This window comes from Bos indicus, chromosome 14 (assembly GCF_029378745.1).
Source record: "Bos indicus isolate NIAB-ARS_2022 breed Sahiwal x Tharparkar chromosome 14, NIAB-ARS_B.indTharparkar_mat_pri_1.0, whole genome shotgun sequence".
NCBI lineage: Eukaryota > Metazoa > Chordata > Mammalia > Artiodactyla > Bovidae > Bos > Bos indicus.
Genome location: NC_091773.1, coordinates 2,848,884 through 2,867,233, shown reverse-complemented (window position 1 = coordinate 2,867,233; position 18,350 = coordinate 2,848,884). Strand labels below are relative to the sequence as shown.

Here is an 18,350-nt window from a genome sequence, read left to right as displayed (position 1 = left end):
TTTCTCATGATGTACTCTGCATATAAGTTAAATAAGCAGGGTGACAATACACAGCCTTGATGTACTCCTTTGCCAATTTGGAAGCAGTCTGTTGTTCCATGTCCAGTTCTAACTGTTGCTTCTTGACCTGCATACAGATCAAGAGGCAGGTGAGGTGGTCTGGTATTCCCATCTCTTTAAGAATTTTCCACAGTTCGTTGTGATCCACACAGTCAAAGGCTTTGGCATAGTCAATAAAGCAGATGTTTTTCTGGAACTCTCTTCCTTTTTTGATGATCCAACAAATGTTGGCAATTTGATCTCTGGTTCCTCTGGCTTTTCTAAATCCAGCTTGAACATCTGGAAGTTCACGGTTCATGTACTGTTGAAGCCTGCCTTAGAGAATTTTGAGCATTACTTTGCTAGCATGTGAAATGAGTGCAATTTTGTGGTAGTTTGAGCATTCTTTGGTATTGCTTTTCTTTGGGATTGGAATGAAAACTGACCTTTTCCAGTCCTGTGGCCATTGCTGAGTTTTCCATATTTGCTGGCATACTGAGTGCAGCACTTTCACAGCATCATCTTTCAGGATTTGAAGTAGCTCAGCTGGAATTCCATCCCCTCCACTCGCTTTGTTGGTAGTGAGTTGTTGTTCAGTTGGTAAGTTGTGTCTGACTCTTTGCAGCCCCGTGGACCGCAGCACACCAGGCTTCCCTGTCATCACTGTCTCCCGGAGTTTGCTCAAACTCATGTGCGTTGAGTCAAATGATGCCATCCAATCACCTCATCCTCTGTTATGCCCTTCTCCTCCCACCGTCTATCTTTCCCAGCATCAGGGTCTTTTCCAGCTGGCTCTTCACATTGGGTGACCAAGGTATTGGCATGTTAGCTTCAGCATCAGTCCTTCCAATGAATATTCAGGATTGATTTCCTTGAGGATTGACTGGTTTCATCTCCTTGTGGTCCAAGGGACTCTCAAGAGTCTTCTCTAACACCACAGTTCAAGAGCATCAGTTCTTCGGTTGTTAGCTTTTATGGGCTGGGTAATTTCATAGGCTAGTAAGTGGGAGGATTAATCCAACTATTTTGAGGAAGGGGTGGAGACAACCAGTATTTGTCTCAACTAAGAGAGCATAAGTATGTGACATGAAATCCAAGTTTAAACTCTGCAGGTGGCTTTGAAAACCACACATTTTTAAAAGCATTGCTGTGTGTAATGGGACAGAGTCTTAGCGGGCCATGATTTCAGAGACGCTGTGCTGAGATGACTGTGCCTCCCACAGGACCCCCAGTACGTACAGCAGGCGCTGACCCACATTCTCTTGATGGACGCGGTCGTCGGCACGCTGCAGTCACCGGGAGCCATCTATGCGGCCTCCAAGTTGTCCTACTTTGATAGGATGAAGAATGAAAGTAAGGTTTTTATCTGGTTGCCTTTTGTCTTATCAGCTGGAACCAACCCACATGTCTCGAACTTCTTTATTCTGCACTTTTCCCTTTTGAACACCACACCGCCCTCTGCGTCTTTCGTTTTCTCACTTGGCCATCCCCTGGAGCTCTCTGCTCCTCAGGACGCACACTGAGGCACCTCAGCATTTCACTGTCTGAGTAACAGTCCACTTTACCCCGTTCGGTGTTGGTCCTGAATCTGAATTACCAATGACACCACAACGGGGTTTCCGTTGAGTGGCTCACAGAATCGCCGTCGCAGTCTCTGGAGCTCTGTGATCAGACACGCCCGCTGCAGAGCCGCAGGGACCCCCGTGCGTGGTTGTCCTTGACTGCTGGACCGCACCGCTCAGGCGTGGGGAGACCCTCGACGGCCGTCTCACTTTTCCCCCTTGATTTGGTCAGTTCCTTGCCCCTAGGAATTCTCTGAAGCCATAGAGGTCAGTGGTTAGCTCAGGTTTTTATTTTTAGAAGATTTTTCAAGTCCAGGAAATAGTGAGAAGATAAGAATAGGTTTATGCCACATTTTTAGCTACTTCTGTTTTGTGTCCACTTTTAAATGATCTCCTAAAAGCAGCTGTCCTGCGCTTTGCGTAAAGAAGCAGAGACTATAGAGGACCACTTACTCTATCAGCCTTGCTGCGTGCGGGAAGTCACACGTGCTCGATTAACCCCACCCCGTGAAGCTAATTCATGAAACACAGATGAGCACGTTGTAGGGATTTTTAAAAAATTATTTTGCCGTGCTGGGTCTTTGCTGCGGTGCGGGTGTTCTCCAGTTGTGGCGAGCAGGGACGACTGCTGCGGCGGGCGGGCTTCTCGGTGGTGGCGTCTCTGTGCAGCGCAGGCCCTAGGGCGTGCGGGCTTCAGTAGCTGCAGCGCGCAGGCTCAGTAGCTGTGGCTCCCAGGCTTAGGTGCTCTGGGACACATGGGATAGTCCTGACCAGGGATTGAGCCTGTGACCCCTGCATTCCTATCCACTGTACCACCAGGGAAGTCCTGTAGGGATGTTTTTTGGATGACAACTAGTTTTGCTTGTATGCATTTTAAAAAACGTAGCAGTCTTATTGAGATATAGTTCACACACCATTCTCTTTCATAGCGTACACCTTACTGGTTTGAGTGTATCCAGAGCTTTACAGCCGTGGGCACAGTGGGTTTCAAACATTTTCCTTAACCCAGTGAGAAGCCCCATACATTTCGCAGCTGCCTCTCAGCTGCTGAGCAACCCTGAATCTACTTCCTGTCGCTGGGGCTATGCCCCGTTTCTGCCTAGTCAGAGCTCGTCCTACACGTGAGCTCACAGCAGTAGCTGTCCCGCGTGTCTGGCGTCCTTCATGTGGTGTCGCGCTCCAGGGTGCGTCCGTGTGGCAGGGTCACTGCTTCATCCCTCTTGTGGCTGAATGTACTCCGCTGGGTGGATACAGTATAGTTTATCCCTCCCTCCATTGACCGTTTGAGGTTCCCTGCTTCCTGCCTGTTGCACACAGCACGTCTATGAATATTTCCTGTACAAGTTTTTGTTTGGACATGTTTTTATTCCTCTTGAGTCAATAGCCAGGAAGAGTCTGTTTAAAATGTCATCCCAGAATAAGTGGAAACAAACCCCGGTTTTGTGTTCATTGCCCTCAGGGCGATTTGCTCTTTGCCGTGTCTTTCACTAACCGTGACATCACTGGTGCTTCCTGGTGCCAGGAGCCCCTCTCCTGTATCGCTGGAACCCACCCCCCAACTGCTGCCACATCCCAGGACCCCACTCTCGGGGAGCAGCCAGGATGCTCCAGTTGCTGGAGGGACTCGGAGGAGCTCTTGTCAACAGTCCTGGAGCCAGATGTTGATGGCAGGGTTTTTTCTCCCCCTTAATTAGGACCCAAATCACATACACACTATACTCGAGCTGTGGCGACCACTCCATGCTCAAGCCCGATCTTTGTCAAGAGTTTGCAGAAAAGGCTTCTCACTCTGGACACCGCGTCCGCAGTCTCCACGGAGGGACCCAGCACATGACACTCACTCTTGATCCCACACTGCAGGGGCAGTCCCCCAAGCTCAGGGTTCCGGATCCCTTGTTCCCAATCAAGGACCGTTTGCTCTGTGTGAAGCGTAACGAGGCAGCGATACGTGATCCCGGGCTTCAGTGATAGCTTGTGGGCCATTCGTGATGGAAGGTCTAAAAATGAAACTTTCTGAAGTTTGCACCCCGTCCCTGGAGGGAGGCACTTGGCAAGCACTGGAGATACCTGTCGTGTGTGTGTCAGGGGGTAGGGGGCGGGCGTTGTTACTGGCACTGACCAGGTGAGGCCCGGAGTGCTGCTGAAGCTTTTGCAGTGCACAGGACTCCCCCGTGGCAGCAGCGCCACCGGCCAGCGTGAGAAGCTGCTTGTGGCTTGGATTGATGAAGTATTCAAGGGCTTCTCCCTGCTGGAGCATCCCTAACAGCTGAGTGTTAGATCATTTAGCCTGACAGCTGTGTTTAGATGACAGGCAGTGTGAGACCTTGGCAGACACTCACCCTCTGGCCGGAAACGCTTGGCTTTACTTATGTCCAGTTTAAAGAGAGCTTCATCTTCGCAAATCCCGGCTTTACCCTGGGACTAATATCCTAAGGGAAGCAGCGTGTGTGAGTATGTCCTGGAGTCTGGGGACCTGACCCCCACGTGTCTGCGTTTCAGTGCCCATGGCCATTCCGAAGACGACCTCGGAAACCCTGAAACACAAGATCAACCCCTCGGAGGGGGAGACCACCCCACGAGCCGTCGACGTGCTGCTCTACACCCCAGGTGAGGCCGAGCCCGGCTGTGTGGCTGCGGGGTTTTGTGGCTTTATTGACGTCTACCTGATTTACAGCATTGTGTTCATTTCTGCTGTGTGGCGAGGTGATCCAGTCAACGCGTATACACATCCTTCTTCATGTTCTTTTCCGTTGTGCTTCATCACGGGACACTGGTTACGGCTCCCTAGCTGTCCAGCAGGGCCATGTTTGTGTCGCTGCTGTTCTTTTCAGCAATCTGGGAGCTGAGACTTGTGTTCAAGGTCAGCACTGAAGTGGAAGGGCAGTGGAAGGATGAGGGTGGACAGGCCCAGGGGGTTTTCTGCCGTTGGAGGCAGAACTCTGGGTGACCAGGTGCAGCTGCTCTGTGGACTCGGAGGCCGCAAGGGGTCGTGCATGGCTGAGTCCCCATTCAGCCTCGCCGTCCTCACGTCCAGCGGATAAAGCCCCTGCACGCACATCTTTGGTCGGGGCGAGCTTGTTGTCACTGGGATGGGATGACGGCCCCTCCTGGGCTGATGCGCACGTCTGATGACACGGCTGGCTGTTCCCACCGGTCAGGGACCAGGGGAACACCAGTCAACCCCTCCGAGAACTCTGGGAGCCAGGGAGCCAGGACCCGGGCACTGAGCCTGGCTTTGGAGCATCTCAGGCTCTGGGGGACTGCAGACAGCATCTCAGTGGGCAGATCACCCCAACAGGGCCAGGAGACCAAGGCATGAACGCCCCAGAAAGACTGGCAGATTCACACTTCTTGGACTAGGACTGAGGTGGTGCTAGAGCAGGGGTGGGGGAAAGACAGTCTCCATTGTAGGAGGTGCTGGGACACTGTGGGTCCATGCGGAGAAGATGGAGCTTAAGCACACCTCAGATCACACATAGCCATCCGCTCCAAGGATGAAGATCTGAACATGAAAGGCAAAAGCAAACATAAGCAAGTGAAGCCTGGAGATGATAATATAGATGATAGTCGTGACCTTAAGATAAGGAAACAGGTCACAAAGCACGTAAAAACTACGGGCCGTGAAGGAACAGGTTGGCGAATTTGACCATGTAAAGGATTTTTTAAAGAAACTTTCAAGTGCGTGAAAGTGATGGTCGCAGACTTGGAAAGGATGTCCGTAAGAGGATAGACTTGACTTGGGATGTTTGAAGTCGGTGGTATTTAAAGGGCGGCTACAAGTCAAGGAGAGTAAGAGCCCGATTCAGAAGCGGGCAGGAGGCCTAAACACTTCCCCACGGAGGAGATCCAGACACCCGACTAAAGCCAGCAGCCTCATGAGCGCCAGGGACATGCAGACAAACCACAAGTGAAAAAGCAAAATCTTCTGGAGTCAGAGCGGCCACGACGGGAAAGACCAGTGGTGCTCAGTGCGGTGGCCACGTGGAGACAGCAGGAGCCCGCTGTGCTCGTTGCGGGGGCGCCGTAGACCCTCCCTCTGTCCCTGAGCCCCCTCCCCACTGCCTGAAGCACTGCCCCCAAGAGAATGCTCAGGCCTCCTGCCATCCTGCCTGGGGGAGGGCTCTGTGTGTGTTCTTCTCTGGCTGAACCAGCCGGTCCGCAACGCTGAGCTCCAAGGGGCTTGGCGGTTCAGGCTGTGCTCACCTTTGGAGCCTGGGCACCCAGGGTGGCACCTGGCACTGAGCAGGACCTGAGTCTTGGCACAAATCACGAATCCCGTGCTGATGCAGCAGGGGGGTTTTCTTTCAACATGTCGGGTTGCTTTCCTCTTCAGGGCATCTTGACCCAGCAGAAAAAGTGGAGGATGCTCACCCCAAATTATGGTGCGCACTGAATGAGGGCAAGGTGATCGTATTTGACGCTTCCTCCTGGACGATTCACCAGCACTGCTTTAGAGTGGGCACTTCTAAGCTGGTGAGTAAAGTGTGCTGTCCAGTGTGGACAGTTTTCATCAGCTTCTGGGTTAAGTCGCGAACATGTCCACCTGCATAGGTAGCGGATGCTTGAACCCCACGGTGTGATCACTGAGTCCTGTTGAGTTGGGGTCAGGGCTTTCCTTTTTTAAGAGCTTTGTGTTTCTGTCTGTCTACTTTGGGCTGTGTGTGTCTCTGTCGCTGTGCGGGCTTTTCTGTAGGTGTGGTGAGCAGGGGCCGCTCTCTAGTCTCGGTGCTTCTCACTGCAGTGGCTTCTCCTGTTGGGGAGCACGGGTTCTAGAACATTGAGGCTTCAGGAGCTGTGATTCCCGGGCACCAGGGCACAGGCTCAGCAGTTGTGGCACATGGGCCTAGCCCTCCACAGCATGTGGGATCTTCCCGGATCAGGGATCGAACCTGTGTCTCCTGCATTCGCAGGCAGAGTCTTTATCACTGAGCCACCAAGGAAGCCTGAGGGGTTTTCATTTATCTCGAGCTTTTAAATTGAATGTAAACCTGTTCTGTCTTTCACTTAAATAGTCTTATTTAAGTGAGCAGATAATGGATTTAACCACTCCCACACTCTGAAAACTATTATAAAACTGGGTTTCAGTCCTGTCAAGGGCAGGGTGGTATTTCCACATTTCCATTTCCAGTCACCAAAAGTGGACACTGGAATTATTTTAACATATTTGGGGTTGAGACTGAGAACCACTTAAATAAAATTTGCATCATATTACAGTTATCGCGTGGTTAAGAAACCTCAATTGTTTGAGCTTTTAGACTGATAACTTAGTCAGCTTTACTGTATTAAAAGAAAGTTCAGTCCAGGTCAGTCGCTCAGTCGAGTCCGACTCTTTGTGACCCCATGGACTTTAGCACTCCAGGCTTCCCTGTCCGTCACCAACTCCCGGAGTTTACTAAAACTCATGTCCGTTGAGTCGGTGATACCATCCAACCATCTCATCCTCTGTTGTCCCCTTCTTCTCCCGCCTTCAGTCTTTCCCAGTATCAGGGTCTTTTCAGATGAGTCAGTTCTTCATATCAGGTGGCCAAAGTATTGGAGTTTCAGCTTCAGCATCAGTCCTTCCAATGAATATTTAGGACTGATTTCCTTTAGGATGGACTGGTTGGATCTCCTTGCAGTCCAAGGGACTGTCAAACATCTTCTCCAACACCACAGTTCAAAAGCATCTTCAGCACTCAGCTTTCTTTATAGTCCAACTCTCACATCCATACACGACCACTGGAAAAACCATAGCTTTGAATAGACAGACCTTAGTTGGCAAAGTAACGTCTCTGCTTTTTAATATGCTATCTAAGTTGGTCATAGCTTTTCTTCCAAGGAGCAAGCGTCTTTTAATTTCGTGCAAAAAACCACCTCACCCCACCCCCTAGAAACCCAGGGTCAGTGTTAGGTCTGTAGCCGTCAGTGCTACCAGGATCAGCCCACTGGTTTTTGGAGGTTTCTCACGGCCCCTCACGGCTCTTTGAAAACCATCTGTTTCTGTGTGATGTCACCCACATGCCCCAGGGCCTAACACAACCATACCAGGAACGGGCCTTGTGAATTCTGGTGTTTCCAGGAGAGGGGTGATCGGTGCTTTCTTTCTGGTGGGGTTCGAGTGTCTTTGGTGACACTACCCTGCTGTTCAAAATGCTGTCACACCTGCTGTCTGGTGGGCTTCATCCTGTTCAAGACCCTCAGAGGGTACAAAAGAAGCCACTGTCCCAAGGGGTCTTGCTAGGAGAATTTTCATGCCAACTCCTTTAACATGAAACAACTTTTTTTTTTCCATGTGAAAAGCAAGGTGAAGTGAAGTCTGCATACCTAAGTGTTCAGCTTATCTCCACTTTGATGGTCACGTTCCATCATCTAAAAACAAGGGGACAATCTGTGGCACGGTCTGTGCTTCCAAAACTGGGGTGAGACAGAAACACTGTGATTCAAGTCCATGTTGCCAAAGGGTGGGGATCATTCTTAAAGCTGCTAAAAACCATCCCCCTCCACATTCAAGTAATGAGCTTCGGATGATAAAGGAACGGGATCCAAGACACATTAGAGCAAAATATTTATAGAAGTCTAATAATGCTTTAGATCAAACAAAAAACAAGAAGGAAAAATTAAGGACATCATTCTTACTCTAAAATTTAATTTTTTCCTGTTACAAGTTCTTAGTTACAAGTATTTCAAAGACTGTTTAATAACAGAATAACTTTAAAATCCTCCTGAAAATGAAATCAAATTGCACTTTGTATCAATCTCTACTGATCACCAATTAGGCCAGGTAACATTACTGTGGTGTTGGAGAAGACTCTTTAGAGTCCCTTGGACTGCAAGGAGATCCAACCAGTCCATTCTGAAGGAGATCAGCCCTGGGATTTCTTTGGAAGGAATGATGCTAAAGCTGAAACTCCAGTACTTTGGCCACCTCATGCGAAAAGTTGACTCATTGGAAAAGACTCTGATGCTGGGAGGGATTGGGGGCAGGAGAAGGGGACGACAGAGGATGAGATGGCTGGATGGCATCACTGACTCGATGGACGTGAGTCTGAGTGAAGTCCGGGAGTTGGTGATGGACAGGGAGGCCTGGCGTGCTGCGATTCATGGGGTCACAAAGAGTTGGACACGACTGAGCGACTGAATTGAACATTTAATTAAAGCAGAAAGTTAACAAATTATGTGAAAATATCTTCCCACTAGTTTCACAGGGACATTTTGTATCATTTGACAAGGCAGTAACTTGGGCAATTATCTCTAGAAAATGCTGCCTTCTCTGAAATTTGACGTTCAAAGTGGTTTATCTGAGATATCCTTGGGCCACTAAAGAAAGACATTTTACTAAAATTATAATAATCCTCTGGTAGATGCCACAAAAGAAAGGGCTTTTTTAAATAATTCTGAAATTAGCAAAGTAGCATCTTTTGAGAATACTTATTGGTAAAATTGAAACTATCAGTTTTTATAAGCTCTTTCATGTGGCAACGATAAGTAAAAGTTAAACACCAGATAAGTAATGGTAACCACTAGATAAAGTGACAGTAACCACCATTGATAATGATTTACTGTATTAGATCTAGCCTCAGCCCCTCCAACATGATGTAACTGTTATTCTTGTATTTGAAAACCTGAGACATCTGTTCAGTTTCAGTAAAAAGTTGCTAGCGTCATGAAGTCCGACACCAGCTCAGGAAATTTTTAGGGAGGCAGTCGGGTTGGTTGAGATGTACCAGCAGACACACTTACGGTTCACACGTTTACGTGGCTTTTATAACTCTTCAGCGTTTTGGCCCTTAATTTCTAATTTCGGAAACTCTACAGATGGCTGTTGTCATTCTTGCCATGCCGGCATCCCTGAGCGCTGTCTCCAGCAGCAGGAGCGCTGGCGGTTTCGTTTCTTGCTAGTGTGCAGTTAGTCATCACTGTTTGCAGATTTGCCTCATCGCTCCTTGGTTTGTGGCCCCAGAACAAACGCTGATGGAGCTTTCGTGGTTGTCCCGTCGTGCTCGTGGCCAGGGCACAGGAGCTGAGTGCAGGGTCTATCCGAGGTCGGGCGAGGCGACTCTGCCTCTGGGGTCAGCTCAGACTGCGCACAAGTGTCCTTGTCACGGCCTATTTAGCACCACGTCTTTCTCGTTTTTGTGCTTTGTGTGTGTGTGTGATTTTGCTGTTTAAAATGGTGCCCTAGTGTAGAGCTGAAGAGCCTTATGGAGAAGGTGTGGACGCAGTTTGGACCTGTGTCGTTCAAGGATCAAAGGTGTCCTTAAACAGAAACGCACATCAGTGATGACGTGTTGATCGCGTGACAGTGGTGTGACCTGAGGCCAGCGGGAACCTGAGCCTGTGGGTCCCCAGGAGCAGCAGCTCAGCGCAGGACACACGAGCCGCTGACCGCGCTGCTGTCTCCTTGGCCCGACAGAACTGCATGGTGATGGCGGAGCAGAGCCAGGTGTGGGTCGGCTCGGAGGACTCGGTCATCTACATCATCAATGTCCACAGCATGTCCTGCAACAAGCAGCTCACCGACCACCGCTCCAGCGTCACGGGCCTGGCTGTGCAGGACGGGGAGCAGGCGCCCAGGTGCGGCGGGCTTTACTGGGTGGGGTGCTGCCTGGCTCGTGGGCGGGTTGGGGTCCCAGACGGCAGGGTCCTGGTGGCCATGGGTGACGGCTGGCAGGGCCTGGGCTGGGCAGGTGGAGCGAAGCAGGTCTGGCAGGCGAGCCAGGGGACATCCCTTTGTGGCTCTGGTTGTGGGTACAGAGAAGTGATCTGAAGACATGGTCAGAGAAGATGCCCTCCGGGGTGAGCATGGTGGGCACACAGCGGGCCCCTGACCTCCCGGCCCATTCCCTGGCTCTGGGGTTGGCCTGCTGTCCTTGGCCTGTGGAGGCATCACCAAAGTCCTCCGTTTTCGCATGGGACCCCCTTGTGCCTGTGTCCAGCTGTGCCCTTCTTATCAGGACGCTGGTCAGTAGCTGGATTAGGATCCACCCTGTTAGCGTCATTTAACTACTTCTGTGAAGACGCTGCTGTGAACTAAGGTGGCATTTGAAGTGTGGGAGGGTAAGGGCATCAACATATCTTTCTTCGGGACCACAGTTCAGCCCGTCAGCTGTTGAACCCCACCTCATTCCTCACTGTCCTTACTTCACTGAGATCGTCAGGCCCTGAGGGCAGCCCCCATCTGTCCTCTCGCTGTGGCCTGGGCCTGGATCAGGGCCTGGCACACAGCAGGTGAGGGGTGGGGGCACTGAGGCGGAGCCCGCTTCCCGCTGTGGCCTGGGAGCAAGTGGACACAGTGACCATGGTTCCTTTTTGATGGCTCCCTTGGAGCCACCCCCACCCTCCTGTCCCCCGAGTTTCAGGGGTGCCATGTGTCCTCAGTTGAAGGTGACACACCATCAGAAGGTGAAGGGCACACACAGCACTAGCTGAGCCCGCCCCCTGCAGCTGCCAGTCCCTGAGCCCTGCTGACCCTTGACCTCACGTGTGCAGGGGTGCAGGGAGCACTGGGTTTCTGGCCCCTTGCTGGGGGAGGTAGATTTTAGTGAGGTTCTGCTCACAGTCCCTGATGGAGGGATGGCGAACCATACTGGGAGGTGCTGGGGGCAGGCGTGGGCACTGAGCTTACGCCCACCACCCTGATGTCCCCTTGGGCGGGTCGTGGGTGCTGTGCCTGGTGGCAGCTTTGTTCTTTCTGGATGGAAGGGCCAACTTTCCATCATCAGCGTCATCATCACCGTCATGTGGTCTCCTTGGGGCCGCAGTTGAGTGTGTGTGTGTGTTCACCCCCCAGCACCGTGTACTCGTGCAGCGCCGACGGGACTGTCCTGGCGTGGAACGCAAGCTCCCTGCGGGTGACTGGCAGGTTCCAGGTGCCCGGTGGAGGGCTCTCGGCCATCAGACTGCACGGCGGCCGCCTCTGGTGCTGTAAGTGACCCGGCCCTGGCCCCTGCCCCCGCCAGGCCAGGAAGAGGCCAGGCCCTTTCTTCCGCTTCGCATTCCAACTGGGGCTTCATAATGCAGGTTCCTTCTTTGGGCATCTGGTCCCCACATCCCTCCGGAGTGTGCAGCTGCCCGCTGCCCCACCCACTCCCGTGCCCCTCCCCTTCCCAGTGCCCCTCCCCTCCCTGTGACCCCTCCCCCTCCCGCTGCCCCTCCCCTCCCTGTGTCCCCTCCTCCTCCCAGTGCCCCACCCCTCCCTTGCCCCTCCCCTCCCTGTGCTCCCTCCTCCTCCCGTGCCCCTCCCCCTCCTTCTGCCCCCACCCCCTCCCTGCGCCCCCTCCTCCTCCCGGTGCCCCTCCCCTCCCAGTGCGCCTCCCTCCTGCTCTCGCTGAGCCCTTGGGGCCATGGCCTGAGCCCTTGGGGCCATGGCCGCTCCTCCCGCAGCCCTCCTGGCCCCATCCTCTGTGTGTGGTCCTAAGCAGGCACTTCGCCGAGGGGGGCGGGTTGTGATGGGGAGGTGCAGACGCCTGAGGCGTGGCTTCTGTATTTACGGACGTCACAGCACAAAGGTGGCCTGCACTTTGAAGGCTTCGCTAGCGTGTGCCAGATACCACGGATCGTGGTCATGGACACTTTTTGAATCGAAGCCTGTTTTACCCGTGATGAGATGCAGTGTGTGTGTAGCTCACCGTGTGTTGAAAGCACACACCACGTAACACCTGACACGGGAGGCACAGAACGCTTCCACCAGGGCCGCTGGTCCCGCCGAGCCCCTCTCCAGGGAAACGCCTGTTCTGAATTCTCCCGTGGGTTTGTTTTCCCGGTTCCTGAACTTGCTGCAGATGGGCTCTACAGCGTGCGTTCTTTTCATCTGCTCAGGACAGGCAAGGTGATGTTTTTAGGGTTCATCATCAGTTTGAGTGAACTCCAGGAGTTGGTGATGGACAGGGAGGCCTGGCGTGCTGCGATTCATGGGGTCGCAAAGAGTCGGACAGGACTGAACCGAACTGAACTGAACTGATCCACGGTGTTTGAGGAGCGACAGTGCGTTCGTTCCACTGTGTGGATGCTACAGCTCGGTTACTGGTCCCCCCGTGGGTGGACCTGGGTTAACCATGTTTCACCACCTGAGAAACTGTCGTCTTTTCTGAAGCTGCCACGTCATTTTATATCCCCACCAGTGCTATATGAGGCTTCCAGTTCCTCCCTGTCCTCACCAAACCTCTATTTTTTTATTATAACTGTCCTGGTGGGTGTGAAGTGGTATCTCACTGTGACTTTGGTTGCATTTCCCCTGATGACTCATGGACTGTTGCTTCAGTCGTGTCCGACTCTGTGCGACCCCATATACGGCAGCCCACCAGACTCCCCCGTCCCTGGGATTCTCCAGGCAAGAACACTGAGTGCGTTGCCATTTCCTTCTCCAATGCATGAAAATGAAAAGTGAAAGTGAAGCTGCCCAGTTGTGTCATGGCTGGGTGTAACCCTTTTTTTTTTTCCCCTCCATTTTCCCATCTGTACTTCTTTTGTTACTCCTTACCTGTCTCCTTTTGGGCTTTTAATATTCAATTTAATCTTCTTTATTGTCTCTTTACTTTTTTAGGCTTTGTTCTACTTTTTAGCACTGGCTCTAAGGATTTCAATATGCAACCTTAACTTCTCACTACATACCTTCAATAACTATTACACCACTTCATGTTTAATGGACACAGTGCACAGCAGTAGAATTAATTCCATTTACCTTTCTTTCCCCTTCCTGTTGTTGTTAAATGCCATATTTTGTTGCTATGATTGTGATAAACTTCATATTTTAGAAAACTTTGCCTAAGTTCTCAATAGTCTTGCAAAAAAATTAAGAAAAAAATTTATTTTTGTCCATATATTTATCATTTCTGGTAAGCTTCGTCTCTTCTTAAAATTCAGGTTTCTGTCTTGCATCACACTGCCTCTTAGCCTTAGGATTTCCAGTGACCTGTGTCTGCTGTAAACGGAGTCCAGGTGTAGTTTCCCTGCACATTAGAAATGCCGTTCCATCGTCTCGCAGCTCTTCTTGCTCCTGATGAGCAGTCGGCCGTCATTCCCACTGTTCTGCTGAACAGAGTATGTCTGGGGTCAGTGGCTGCTTTTAGGGTCCTGTCTCTGGTTTGCAGGACTCGGAATAGTGTGCTTGGGTGTGAAGGGCTTTGTGCTGATCTTGCTTGCGGCTTACTTTCTTGAATTGAGGGGAACCCCCGGAACTGTGCTGCTCACTGAGTTTTGTTCTTCCCAAGACTATATCCTTCAGCTTTGGTTGGTCTCTGGTGACTGTCAGACGTGTGTGTGTCCATTCATGGATGCATTTGGGACTAAAAGGTCCCTGTTAAATATGGGGAGGGATATAACAGATTAGAATAAGGATAGAAAACCTCGTTTTCAGGGTGGAATTCCTCATAGTTTTCAAGTTAATGAGTACAGTAAGTAGTTTTCCTATTTAACAATGAGAAAAGCACAAGAGAAAAGCAGGGTTTCTTTGGGTAAAGAGCAGCGTTTCCTGTGAGGTGCTGTTCCAAGTCTTTAAGCAAGGTTAACAAGCTAAAACCTCGATCACTCAGCCGATGTGGTCTGTGGGCACCGAGGTACAGCCTGAAAGGGTGTGAGTGTGGAGGGGCCGGGCGACGCCTCTGACTCCCCCACAGGCCCGGGTGAGGCGGGCCTGGGGGCCCCGCCTTCCCTCTCTGGTCTGGCCAGTGTCACGGACCCTCTGCGCCTCCCCTAAGTCTGTATCTGCTGTAGCACCACCACCCCCCGCAGGCCTGAGCGCCCCTTCCAGGACGCGGCTCCAGCGGTTACTGGGAGGGAGCGACCCGGTCCTGCTCCCTGTGGTCGGAGGTGGGCACCGGGAGAGGCATGTGTAGTCCAGGCTGCAGCCTCTGTGTGCATTCAGTGTCAGATCTGGGGTCGTCACACAAGACTGGTCACTTTGGGCTGGTCCCTGGCACCTCAGTCTCTCTGCTCCTCTGAAAAGTGAAGTGGAAATGCCATCATCTTTCCCCTGGAGAGCAGGCTGGCAGCTGGGAGATGCTAGAGGCAGAATGTGGGCCTCGGAGCGTCAGTGACTGTGAAGGTCACTGACAGTTACCCCAGAAAGCGGCCCTGATGGGCTGGGCACCTTGAGGCCGGTGATCAGTTCACCCGCATCTGTGGCCCCACCCCCTGCTCCATGTGCAGCAGGCCCCTGCACGCTCACACAGGCTGGGTGGCTGTCAAGTCTGCCTGCCGCCCTCTGCAGTGTTGGTGGGCAGTGAGCGTGCTGGTTGGCACTAAGCAGGGGGGTCCCTGGGGGCATTAGCACCTCTTGGCAGGATGTCCTGCTGCCCTGGCATTCCTAACAAGTTGAAGCATCTGAAAGGACCTTCTTAATTAGGCCGAGTGGACGATGGCATCTCGGGATGAAAGCCTTCTTAGAGGGATGTTGGGGTTTCTATTAGGTCTTGGGCAGGAAGGAGAGGCTCTCGCCTCCTGTGACTGAGAACCCAGCTGAGCTCCCGAGTCCTGAGCACTGCCAAGTCCTCAGGAGTTGGAGTCCACCCACTGTGACAGGAAGCCGGAGCCGTTTTGGGGGCTTGCACCTCGTCCCTCTGCAACCAGATGGTGCTGCCCATGGGGCGGGGCTGCGTCCTCCTGTCCCTGTGGCTTCATGAAGGGTGGGAGGCAGAGGGAGCAGGCAGTAAAAACCCCGAGAGGACAGCCCTGCAGCTCCTCACCTTATCTTGAACCTGACTCCGTCTCCCCTGGAGCCTTGATCTGATGACGTCGCTGCTGGATAATTTTGATGACCTGTAGCTCTCATGATGTGGAGACTTGGTTTGCTTGAGTGATTAATAGAAGCAGAGAGGAGCTTCAACAGAGAGATGTGTCCCACAAGGCTGGGAACCATTACCTAGAGCTCTGATCTTTACCTACGGGGGTAGCACATGGCGTGGCTGCAAATAACCATGGCAGGAGGAATTCCACCCGCTTCCTCGTCGGTAGTGCTAACCGCCCAAGGGTCTCTGAGGGAAGACGAGAAAGCACCATGTGGAGGTTCAGTTCAGCCACTCAGTAATGTCCGACTCTGCGACCCTGTGGACTGCAGCCCGCCAGGCCTCCCTGTCCATCACCAACTCCTAGAGTTTGCTCAAACTCATGTCCATCGAGTCAGTGATGCCATCCAACCATCTCATCCTCTGTTATCCCCTTCTCCTCCCGCCGTCAATCTTTCCCAGCATCAGGGTCTTTTCCAGTGAGTCAGTTCTTCTCATCGGGTGGCCAAAGTATTGGAGTTTCAGCTTCAGCATCAGTCCTTCCAGTGAATATTCAGGACTGATTTCCTTTAGGAAGGACTGGTTGGCTCTCCTTGCAGTCCAAGGGACTCTCAAGAGTCTTCTTCAACACCAGAGTTCAAAAGCATCAATTTTTCTGTGCTCAGCTTTCTTTATAGTCCAACTCTCACATCCATACATGACCACTGGAAAAACCATAGCTTTGACTAGATGGACCTTTGTTGGCAAAGTAATGTCTCTGCTTTTTAACATGCTGTCTAGGCCTATAACATGGAGGCTACAGTTAGAGTGTCTCATGCCGCACTCAGATGTGGGGAAGGGGCCGTGGTCTGCCGGTCACCCCGATCCCTCACGGCCCTTTCGTCCCTGTGCTTCACGTTCACTGTGCCCACCCCTCATCCTGCTCTTCGGTCCTGCAGGCACTGGAGACAGCATCCTGATGGTGAACATGAATGGATCTTCTTGTCAAAAGCTGAAGATCACTGGGAGCTTTAAAGAGACAGGCACCTCCTTCCTGGGATTCCAGCTCATGCCTGAGGTACTCTGGCGCGTTGGGCTGGGCTAGTGCCCCTGGGACTGCCACTGTGCTCGCCCTGACCCGTTTCACTTTAGCAGGAGCAGCTCTGGGCGGCCTGTGCTGGGTACCCCGATGTCTATGTCTGGAGCCTGCAGGACCCAGCCCAGCCCCCGCAGAGGATCCACCTCCAGGACTGCTCTGAGATCAACTGCATGATCAGGGTGAAGAAGCAGGTGAGAGGATGCGGGCCTGGGGGTGCCCCTTGCTGCCTGCCCAGGGGCCCCACACGCCTCCCAGCTGGGCTACACATGCGATGCCCGCTTCTCCTGGCAGATCTGGGTAGGCACCACGGGGCTGTCGCAGGGGCAGCTGAAGGGGAAGATCTATGTGATGGATGCGGAGAGGAGGACGGTGGAGAAGGAGCTGGTGGCCCACGCGGACACGGTGAAGACACTGTGCTCCGCGGAGGACAGATACGTGCTGAGCGGCGCCGGCCCTGAGGAGGGGAAGATCGCCATCTGGAAGGTCGAGTGACCGAGGGGGTGTGTGCCCTGTGAGCCAGGGACGCGCTTTCGGCCAGCTGCTGGTGCTTCCCAGGGGAGGCAGTCCGAGCCGGATGGGGCCGTCCACCCGGCGTTGGGGGCGGCCCACTGCAGGGCCTCCTGGGCTCTCTGACCGCCATTGTCACACTTCCCCTCCTGGACGTTGGCTGATGAAACTGGACCGTTTCGGCAGGGGGTGGGGTTTCTCAGGCAGCCTCTGCCGAGAAGCCCTCCCGTGCTGTCTGGATGGTTCCAGAATCTATGCCCTGGGCCAGCACCAGGCCAGCCGGGAGCTGTTGAGCCAAAGCACCCATGAGCTGCAGACCTCTGGTCTCTGGCCATGCTTTCCCGCCCACTTCCCTCACTCACTCACCAGACACCAGGCTTACAGGAGCCCGGCGGCCGCACGCTGACCTCTTGTTTCCAGCAAAGCTCACAAGAAGGGCTGCTTTTAAATGACCATGTTGAGGTTGAGTAGGTTTGCACCTGCCCTTGCTGTTGCCTGTCAGAGCAGGTGGCAGAGCCTGCCCAGGGAGGGGACAGCACTGAGGTGAGGCTGTCTGCACGGGGCTGAGACAGGCTCTGTGTTTTAGGGCAGGTGGCAGAGCCTGCCCAGGGAGGGGACAGCACTGGGGTGCGGCTGTCTGCACGGGGCTGAGACAGGCTCTGTGTTTTTTCTTTTTAACAAATGCAGTGTTTTTATAATGAAAAGAGACGCTTTTTATACCAAAGATCAACATTCTATCTAAAACAGTACAAACAAACCCTTACCGGACACACGTGTCCATTTCTGCTGCATCCGGATCCTGGGTGCACAGAGTATAATGTATATGTAGACAGTGCCTTATTATTTAACTGAAGATAATCATACTAGCAAAAGACCTTTGTACAATTTTACTGTAACACTGAGCTTTCGTCCCTGTTTCGGCTTGGCTGCTGGGCGTGGAGGGAGCACTGCGTCAGGGCCCCAGCTGTCCCCTGTGGACGCACGGTGCGCTCCGCCACAGGAGGCTGGCTGCCACGCCCTCTGCCCTGGGTTTGGGGAACCCGGTTAGACATCCTGCCAGACCTTGTGAGCGAGGTCTCTGTCAGGCCCCCAGGACACAGCCAGGCTTCCGAGGCGTCTGCAATGACTCCCGGTTGAGAGCTGTGGCCCAGCCTCTGGCTGAGTCGCACAGAACCCAGATAGTCTGGAAGATCTGATCATGTTCTGGATTGTTTTGAGACTGTGGTGCAGAGAAGAGCCAGGTGGCTGAATCGTCCCAGTCCGTCCTTCTGGGGAAGGTGTGTTCCCCTGACTTCTAGGGGGAAGATGAGACCAGCAGCAGAGGGCTGAAGGTGGAATTCTGGCTTTGTGCACATATGAAAAACCAGAGTAAAAGCCCGTCAGAAATCCACATAAATTACTGAATTCCCATCCACGTGCAGCCAGGTATTTTCACCTCATCAGGAATAAATTCTCATGTACTAA

The 18,350-nt window shown here is 52.7% G+C and overlaps 1 protein-coding gene across 5 annotated transcripts in view; it reads left to right on the top strand.

Moving 5' to 3' along the window:
* The window catches only part of DENND3 (DENN domain containing 3), a 50,474-nt gene extending 32,124 nt beyond the window's left edge, over positions 1 to 18,350 (top strand). For 4 of the 5 annotated variants that reach the window (XM_070802362.1, XM_070802364.1, XM_070802360.1 and 1 more), the window contains 8 exons: positions 1,263 to 1,392; positions 4,101 to 4,208; positions 5,935 to 6,074; positions 9,994 to 10,154; positions 11,371 to 11,504; positions 16,240 to 16,358; positions 16,433 to 16,570; positions 16,671 to 18,350. In XM_070802362.1, coding sequence (XP_070658463.1) covers positions 1,263 to 1,392; positions 4,101 to 4,208; positions 5,935 to 6,074; positions 9,994 to 10,154; positions 11,371 to 11,504; positions 16,240 to 16,358; positions 16,433 to 16,570; positions 16,671 to 16,871 — 1,131 coding nt within the window. In that variant the 3' untranslated portion in view covers positions 16,872 to 18,350. The remainder of the gene's footprint in view (positions 1 to 1,262; positions 1,393 to 4,100; positions 4,209 to 5,934; positions 6,075 to 9,993; positions 10,155 to 11,370; positions 11,505 to 16,239; positions 16,359 to 16,432; positions 16,571 to 16,670) is intronic. The other variant, XM_070802361.1, reaches the window with a different exon arrangement.